The sequence below is a fragment of the Gekko japonicus genome, unplaced genomic scaffold (genome assembly GCF_001447785.1).
Source record: "Gekko japonicus isolate JY-2015 unplaced genomic scaffold, Gekko_japonicus_V1.1 scaffold3013, whole genome shotgun sequence".
Lineage (NCBI taxonomy): Eukaryota > Metazoa > Chordata > Lepidosauria > Squamata > Gekkonidae > Gekko > Gekko japonicus.
The window spans coordinates 78,747-88,261 of NW_015176539.1; the positions used below are offsets into that span (position 1 = coordinate 78,747).

At 52.3% G+C, this 9,515-nt stretch overlaps 1 protein-coding gene across 1 annotated transcript in view; it reads right to left on the reverse strand.

Moving 5' to 3' along the window:
- Positions 1-7,504: 7,504 nt before the first annotated feature.
- LOC107124065 (protein Wnt-3a) overlaps positions 7,505-9,515 on the reverse strand; it is a 75,891-nt gene continuing 73,880 nt past the window's right edge. Inside the window, exon 3 of the mRNA XM_015427453.1 lies at positions 7,505-7,984. Within this exon, the coding sequence (XP_015282939.1) occupies positions 7,505-7,984 (480 nt within the window). The remainder of the gene's footprint in view (positions 7,985-9,515) is intronic.

Here is a 9,515-nt window from a genome sequence, read left to right on the forward strand (position 1 = left end):
CTGACAGAAACGGCTCTTTTTCAGGAACAGCTCTTATCAGAACTACGGCTTGCCCAAGGCCATCCAGCCAGGTGCAAGTGGAGGAGTGGGGAATCGAACCCGGCTCTCCCAGATTAGAGTCTGCACACTTAACCACTACACCAAACTAGTCTTGATTCACCATCTGAGGCTAGATTGACAGTAACCGAAGACAAGGCCTTCTCGGTTGTGGCACCAAGACTCTGAAATTCCCTCCTCAGGGAAAATCCATCTGTTTCCCTTCATTGTCTGTTTGGTGTAGTAGGAAGAGGAGGGGGGAGGAGGAGGAGGAGGAGATTGGATTTATACCCTGCCCTTCACTACCCAAGGGAGTCTCAGAGCGGTTTACAATCTCCTTTCCCTTCCCCTCCCCACAACAGACACCCTGTGATGGAGGTGGGGCTGAGAGAGCTCTTGACAGAAACTGCCCTTTTTCAAGAACAGCTCTGACAGAACTATGGCTTGCCCAAGGTCATCCAGCCAGGTGCAAATGGAGGAGTGGGGAATCAAACCCGGCTCTCCCAGATTAAAGTCCGCGCACTTAACCACTACACCCAACTGGCTCTGGAAGCAACTGAATCCCCTTTTAAACTGGACGAAGCTGTCTAATCCCCTTTTAAAGGCGTTTCTTCCTGTGGCCGTCGCGAATCCCCTGGTAGCGAATCCTGCACTTTAGCCGTTCTCTGTGCAAAGTAGTATTTCCTTTTCTCTGTCCGAAACCTACTGCCCAAATATTCGTTCCACGAATGACCTCCATCCGACGAAGGCGCTTTGGAAAGGCAATGCAGCGGGGAAGGCGTGTGGAATGTTGCTGAAGACAGCAGTTAATTAATAAATAAATTCTCATAAATAAAGCCAAAAACCTGACCCCCCCCCCCAAAAAAATATGAACTCTGCAACCCGTGTTGCTGCTTCCTATGGAGGATTCCGAAAACCTCCTGTGGAGCCAGAAGGAGATAAAAGTGAGGGGGGAGGAGAGCAGGCCACACGGAAGGGGCTCCTCGCGCCTTGCCGAGACTTGACGGATCGTATTCCAGCCACAATCGCAGCTGTGTTTCTGCCCCCTGGGCGAATCGGAACAGATTCCTAACCTTTCTGCCATCGAACATACCTCTGAGATGGCTGGGAGAAGTTAGCAAAGAAGTCACCCACGTCTTTCCAGGGTACCAAAAAAACCCCTTCGCCTGAACCCCATAACTCTGCCTCGAATAGGGTTACCAACCTCTCCAGGTAGGGCCTGAAGATCTCATGCAAATTACAACTGATCTCCAGATGAAGGAAATCAGTTCCCCTGGGGGAAAGGGTAGTTTCGCAGGGTGGACTGGATGGCAGGGCGCCCCCGCTGAGGTCCACCCCCTCCCTAGACCCTGCCCTCCCAAGGTTCCACACCCAAATCTCCAGGAATTTCCTATCCCATTGGCGACTCCATCTGTAGATCCAGTTCAGTCCAAGGTTCATATAGACAAAGTTCAGTGCTTCTGAATCCCATTTACAGGAACTCTCGGTCTGGGGCAAGGGATGCTCTGTCTTCTTGGTGCTTTGGGGGGAGGGCAACAGTGGGAGGTCTTCTGGTGTCCTGGCCCTACTGCTGGACCTCCTGAGGGCACCTGGTATTTTTGGCCACTGTGTGACACAGAGTGTTGGACTGGATGGGCCATTGGCCTGATCCAACATTGGCTTCTCTTATGTTCTTATATGGAGCAGAGGTCCATCAGTGGCTATTAGCCACAAGATAGAGATAGGAACACTTGGTCTGGGGCAAGGAATGCTCTGTATTCTTGATGCTGGGGGGAGGGGGCAACAGTGGGAGGGCTTCTAGTGTCCTAGCCCCACTGCTGGACCTCCTGATGGCACCTGGTATTTTTTGGTCACTGTGTGACAGAGTGTTGGACTGGATGGGCCATTGGCCTGATCCAACATTGGCTTCTCTTACGTTCTTATGGATAAACATATGGAGCAGAGGTCCATCGGTGGCTATTAGCCACAAGATATAGAGAGGAACTCTTGGTCTGGGGCAAGGGATGCTCTGTATTCTTGGTGCTTGGGGGGGGGCAAAAGTGGGAGGGCTTTTGGTGTCCTGGCCCCACTGGTGGACCTCCTGATGGCACCTGGTATTTTTTGCTCACTGTGTGACACAGTGTTGGTCAGGATGGGCCACTGGCCTGATCAAACATTGGCTTCTCTTATGTTCTTATGTTCAAAGGGAAATGTGACTAAATTTTTTGTCTGACCCACCCTTTGATATTGTCTTTTTGGACCGAAATCAACAGTTGAATTTTGGGAAGATGTATCCGCCTGCCTGCTCTTTGAGACTTCCACGGGTTTTTAAAAATTTCATCTTCCACAAATTGTTAAAATGGCGGGGAAAGAAGGGTCATGTTTTTTCCTCACCACAGATCACGTAGACCACTTAATGGCTACGTTGTTCTGGGCAGATTGTCTCTCACCCTCCCTAACGTCTGGTTCCACAGAAACAAGGAAGGGAGCCGAATTCCATGGTCTGTTCAATCTAGGGTTGCCAGCTCTGGTTGGGAAGTTCCTGGAGACTTTGGGGGTGGATCCCTGGGAGGGCAGAATTTGCGGAAGTGAGAGGGACCTCAAGAGGGATGCAGAGCCCATCCTCCAAAGCAGCCATCTTCTCCAGAATGACTGATCTCCGTGGTCTGATGATCAGTTGTAATTCGGAGAAATCTCCAGGTTCCACCTGGAGGCTGGCACAGCTAGTTCAAGTGGAAAGGTCAACAGGCACCTTGTGATAGCTTCAGGCAGGGCTTTTTTTGTACAAAAAGCCCAGCAGGAACTCATTAGCATAATAGGCCACACTCAACAGCAGGAACTCATTAGCACATCAGGGAATTCCACAGTCTGTTCAATCTAGGGTTGCCAGCTCTGGTTGGGAAGTTCCTGGAGACTTTGGGGGTGGATCCCTGGGAGGGCAGAATTTTGTGGAAGTGGGAGGGACCTCAAGGGGGGTGCAGAGTCCGTCCTCCAAAGCAGCCATCTTCTCCCGAATGACTGATCTCCATGGTCTGATGATCAGTTGTAATTCCCCTGGAGGCTGGCACAGCTAGTTCATGTGGAAAGGTCAACAAGCACCTTGTGATAGCTTCAGGCAGGGCTCTTTTTTGTACAAAAAGCCCAGCAGGAACTAATTAGCATAATAGGCCACACCCAACAGCAGGAACTCATTAGCATATCAGGCCACACCCTGACACCACAGCTCATGAGCATATTAGGCCGCAGCTCCATGTTACCAGAAGTGTGGTCATCCAGCCACACCCACCTTTTGCTTCTTATTCTGTTTACCTTGTTTGTGGTCAAAACCCAGGGCCTTTTTTTGCAGCAGGGACTCCTTTGCATGTTAGGCCACACACCCCTAATGTAGCCAACCCTAATGAGTTCCTGCTGTTGGGTGTGGCCTGTTATGCTAATGAGTTCCTGCTGGGTGTGGCCAACTTGGGAGCCATCCGGAACTCCGTTCCTCAGCGTTCCTGCCCAAAAATAGCCCTGGCTTCAGGAGAAATTGTTGCTCAGCGGAAGAGCCTTTGCTTGGCATGCAGGAGGTCCCGGGTTCCATATCTGGCCTCTTCAGTTAAAAAGGATCTGGCAGTAGTGTGATGGGAAAGACCTCTGCTTGGGACCCTGGAGAGCTGCTGCCAGTCTGAGTAGGTAAGACTGAGACTGATGGTCTGATTCAGCATCAGGCAGCTTCTTGCACTCGTGTGTTTCTCCTGAATGGGACCACTCAAAGCAATAAGGGTCATTTGACCAGAAAGACAGCTCCTTTCCTACAGAGATGGAATGCAAGCAAGGGGTTCCAGGAGGCTGGGTGCTCTATAAGAACATCAGAAGAGCCCTGCTGGATCAGACCAGTGAGGGTCCATCAAATCCAGCCTCCTGTCTCACACAGTGATCAACCAATTCCTCTGGAGGGCCAACAACAGGGCAGAGAGGCCGAGGCCTTCCCCTGATAGGAACATCAGAAGAGCCCTGCTGGATCAGACCAGTGAGGGTCCATCTAGTCCAGCCTCCCACCTCACACAGGGGCCAGCCAGTTCCTCTGGAGGGCCAACAGCAGGGCAGAGAGGCCGAGGCCTTCCCCTGATAGGAACATCAGAAGAGCCCTGCTGGATCAGACCAGTGAGGGTCCATCTAGTCCAGCCTCCCACCTCACACAGGGGCCAGCCAGTTCCTCTGGAGGGCCAACAACAGGGCATGGAGGCCGAGGCCTTCCCCTGAGAAGAACATCAGAAGAGCTCTGCTGGATCAGACCAGTGGACCATGCAGTCCACATCCTGTCTCACACATTGGCCAGCTAGTTCCTCTGGAGGGCCAACAACAGGGCAGAGAGGACGAGGCCTTCCCCTGAGAAGAGCATCAGAAGAGTCCTGCTGGATCAGGCCAGTAAGGGTCCATCTAGTTTAGCATCCTGTCTCACACCTTGGCCAACCAGTTCCTCTGGAGGGCCAACAACAGGGCAGAGAGGCCGAGGCCTTCCCTTGAGAAGAACATCAGAAGAGCTCTGCTGGATCAGACCAGTGGACTTTCCAGTCCACATCCTGTCTCACACAGTGGCCAGCTAGTTCCTCTGAAGGGCCAACAACAGGGCATAGAGGCCGAGGCCTTCCCCTGATGTTGCCTCTGGGCACTGGGTCTCAGAAGCTTAATGCTTTGGAATATGGAGGTTCCCCACAGTCACCGTGGCTAGTAGCCCTTGACCGACTTATCCTCCATGAATCTGTCTAATCCCCTTTGAAACTGTTTATTCTTGTGGCCATCACTACCTCCTCTGGACACTGGATAGAGAGCACAAGAGGACCTGTGAGTTTCATGGTGTGTTTAATGTCTCTGAAGGACAGATCCTAGATAAGACACCCAACAAGCTGACAGTTGTTGCAATGAGCTCATCCGTAATGTGCCCCCTCTGGGTACACCTGCAGGCACCAGCCCTACAAAGGTCTCCACCACAGAGATCGGACCATGTGGGAAAAGGCTTTTCAACACCTGCTGTTTCAGTGGCTTGGCCATGCTATCGAGGCCAAGCATGGAAGAGGACGTTCTGCCCCAGAACACTGTTTTATTGCTCTAGGTTAAAAAGCCAGTTTGGTGTAGTGGTTAGGAATGTGGACTCTAATCTGGGAGAACCGGGTTCGAGTCCCCACTCCTCCACATGCAGCTGCTGGTGTGACTTTGGGTCAGTTACAAGTTCTTTCAGAGCTGTTCTCTCACGTGAAGTCCTCGAAAGAGCTCTCTCAGCCCCACCTACCTCACAGGGTGTCTGCCATGGGGAGGGGAAGGGAAAGGAGATTGTAAGGCGCTCTGAGACTCCTTCGGGTAGTGAAGGGCGGGGTATAAACCCAATCGTGAGCTCTTCCTAGGTTAAATGGGAAGGATTTTACTACAAACCGGTGTTCCCTCTAAGCTGAGTCAGTGTGAGCTAGCTCACAGTTTTTTAGCCTCCGGCTCACTCATTTTTGTCTGAGCTCAGGAAGGATGGGGCTCCAGAGCAAACTAATTTATGCAGTAGCCAAATCGCTCGCTCACAACTTTAACGGCAGTAGCTCACACGGTAGAATTTTTGCTCACAAGTCCCCACAGCTTAGAGGGATCAGTGCTACAAACGATGGCCTGTGGGTGAAAAGGAGCAAACTGCAAATACTTTAGTCATCTGGGGAGAGAGCGCACAGGATTTGTGCGAGGCCTCTGCAAAACGCTCGTCTGAAGAGGCCCCGCTGATCAGAAGCCTGGCCTGAGCATTTGCACTGTGCACAGAAAGAAGAGCATCTAGTTCTCTCCTGCCACCATTTCCTTGTCATGCACTCGGATGACTTCGCCCATGGTAAGGTAAAGGTAAAGGTTCCCTTGCTCGAAAGCCTGTCGAATCCGACTCTAGGGTTCCGGTGCTCATCTCCATTTCAAAGCCGAAGAGCCAGCGCTGTCCGAAGACGTTTCCGTGGTCATGTGGCCGGCATGACTAAACACCAAGGCGCACGGAACGCTGTTATCTTCCCACCGAAGTGGTACCTATTTATCTACTTGCAATTTCTTGCTTTCGAACTGCTAGGTTGGCAGGAGCTGGAACTAGAGACAGGAGCTCACCCCGTCTTGCGGCACCCGGGTCTTGAACTGCTGAACTACTGACCTTCCACAGCCTGCAGTTCAGCAACTTAACCACTTGAGCCACATGGTACAGAAAGCCAAAAGATATGGCCTTCAGTGTTCCCTCTAAGCTGAGTTAGTGTGAGCCAGCTCACAGTTTCCTAGCCTCCAGCTCACACACTTTTGTCTTCGCTCAGGAAGGATGGCCCTAGAGCAAACTGATTTATGCAGGAGCCGAATCGCTCGCTCACCACTTGAATGCCAGTTGCTCACAAAGTAGGATTTTTGCTCACAAGACTCCACAGCTTAGAGGGAGCGTTGATGGCCTCCCATCCTTCCCGTAACTGTGAACTGATGTGGTTCAAAAAATCAACACGGGATGCTAAGGCGCGGCTGCCTTCCATCTCCATGCACCTCATGAGGGGACTGTCCGTTTGGTACCCACTATGTTGTCTAGCTAACCAGGCCACTGCTGTGATCCTGCTCCCTGCGGGGGAAAGGTCTGCTCAACACAAGCAGAACCGAGAACCTCTCCTGGCCTTCATAATTCGCTCAAGACTGTGAGGCAGTTTGTATACATCGGATGCACGTGTGTGTGGTTGTGTACTGGCGTGGGGTCTCCCACGCCGCCTAAGAGGCATGCCACCCAAGTGCCACCCCACCCCCACCCTCTCCCTGCCCCGTCCCACGGCAAATGTGCAGTTTGGGTTGTCACTTCCGATTTATATGTTACATGGCGCGACATCAACCCGTTCGGGGGGGGGGGAAGAGTCCGGTCATTTCACAGCAGCGGAGAGCTGTCCACCCATCCCTCCAGTTCCCATGAGGAGTCAAATGAGGGTCTCTGAGGAAAAGAAGCGCACCGCCTCTTGTTAATTCTATACACAGAGACTCAGCGGCAGGAACACAGCGCTACAGATTGAGCCAGAACGTAAAGAATCACTGCGTTAGAAGCCGCCATCCGTGCTCGTATGCGTGAGTAGGCCATGTTTTTGGGAAGACGCACAACTTTCAAAGGACACTTGAGCAGGAGTCTTGCCACGTGGGTCAAGAGAGGAAAGAGCGGAGGCGCCGGAACTTTCCGGAAGCCCTCTGGCTCTCCATATCCAGGTCTGTGTTGTTGAATAGTCAAAGGAACCGCAGTCTCGTGCAGGGAGGAAGGTCGAACGGTTCACGTGCCTGTTTCTTGGCTCGTCAGGAGTTCCACGTCACAAGGCCCGCCTCCAAGCGAGAGAGCCGAGAACAAATCAGACCTATTCTAGCCGACCCCTTTTTGCCTCGGTTTCGTTTGCGTCTGTTTGATCCCGTTTAGTCTCAAGAAGCCGACTTCCCCCACAAAAAGAAGTTGTCTCTGGTCTGTTTCCCTTGGATGGAGGACACCCAGTTTTTACTTGCACGTGTGAACGTCGTAGACCCGTGTGCACTCCTGACAGCTGACGTAGCAACACCAGTGGAAAATGCAGTGACACTTCTCCTTCCTCTTCTCAGTCCGGGTGTTGTGCCCACGCCCACAGCACAAGAGGTCACAACCGTCTATCCCGTGCGAGCTGACATTGCAGATCCTGTCACGGGTGCCAAAGGAGCCGGTTTCGGGGTTCGGCTCGCAGAAGTTGGGCGAGTTCTCATAGTAGACCAGGTCTCTCTCGGTCGGCGCTTTGAAGAAGTTGTATTTGGGCCGGAGCGTCTCTACCCAGCCGCGGGATTCCCTGTGCTTCTCCACCACCATTTCCGAAGCGCTGTCGTACTTGTCTTTCAGGTAGTCGCCGATGACTCGGAAGTCCGGCTGGGACCACCAACAGGTTTTCACCTCGCAGCTACCGGACAATCCGTGGCACTTGCACTTGAGGTGCATGTGGTCGATAATGGACTGGAAAAGAAAGGGAAAAATAAGTGGGGGAGAGAAGAGCAAAAGGAGAGAAGACATTAGCCATGTGAGCAGGGGTCATTTCCTGCAGGAGCGCACAGGAGCGGAGCTCCGGCAGTAAAGAGCCCAGTGGGCGGGCACATGCAACAAGCCCCACCCCCTACTCCCAGCAGCCCTCAGTCAGAGCAAGAAGCAGCCAGGTAAGTTGCAGAGCTCCCCCCGGCCCCTCGGCCCAAAACAGTCCAGTGGCACCTTTAAGACCAAGTTTTATTCAGGTACAAGCTCTCCCTCCTCTGCGAGGACAGATCTACACGTTCCCCCCACCCCACAATAGCTAGCAATCCAAAACAGTCCAGTGGCACCTTTAAGACCAAGTTTTATTCAGGTACAAGCTCTCCCTCCTCTGCGAGGACAGATCTGCATGTTCCCCCCACCCCCCAATAGCTAGTGATCCAAAACAGTCCAGTGGAGCCTGAGCGGTGGGTATTGCCTTCTGACACACTTCCGGTGATGTCAGGGGTGTGTGGCCTATGCAAAAAAGTTATGCTAATGAGTTATGCTAATGAGCTCCTGCACTTCTTTTTCTAGGAAATGATCCCTGCATGTGAGGAATCATGAAACCTGACACTTTTATATCCCTAGACAAGCATGGTGTAGTGCAGGGGTGGGCCAAACTTGCTTAATGTGAAAGCCACACAGAATAAGCATCAGATGTTTGAGAGCCACAAGACATGAACAAATATTACACACACGTTTTTATTGGGAAAATATGCAAATTTGCTTTTTATTAACGTTAAATTAGACGGTGTGAAAGAGCTGCACGCGGCTCCCGAACTGCAGTTTGGCCACCCCTGGGGTGTGGATAAGATTGGTGGACTCTAATTTGGAGAAGCGGGTTTGGTTCCCCACTCCTCTTCCACGTGAAGCCTGCTGGGTGACCTTGGGCCAGTCCCAGTTCTCTCAGAACTCTCTCAGCCCCACCTGCCTCACAGGGTGTCTGTGGTGGGGAGAGGAAGGGAAGGTGATTGTAAGCCGCTCTGAGACTCCTTAAGGGAGAGAAAAGTGGACTATTAAAACCAACTCCTCCTCCTCCTTCTTCTTCTTCTTCTCCTCTTCCTCCTCCTCCTCCTCCTCCTCCCTCCCTCCCTCCTTCCCTCCCTCCTTCCCTCTTTCCTTCCTTCCTTCCTTCCTTCCTTCCTTCCTTCCTTCCTTCCTTCCTTCCTTCCTTCCTTCCTGTAATGTACTGTCGCCATTACCACGTGTAGTGCATTCAGCCTGACATGCCCGGACTTGCCCGGGCTGGCCAGGCAATATTCCTCAGTAGCTTCAGTCGAAAGACAAAGGATCCATAGGATCCTAGCCGGCCCAATCAAAGGGCCAGCTTCCCAGCCGGGAGACCAATGGTCGCCCGGTTACTGTAAATAGCCTATCGGGAGTAGGGGGTGTGTTTAGGTGTGCTTGGTGGCGGGTTTTCTGAACGCATATAAACCGGCCTGCGAGCTGGTTTCTTTGTCTTGTTCCTGATCAAATAAAG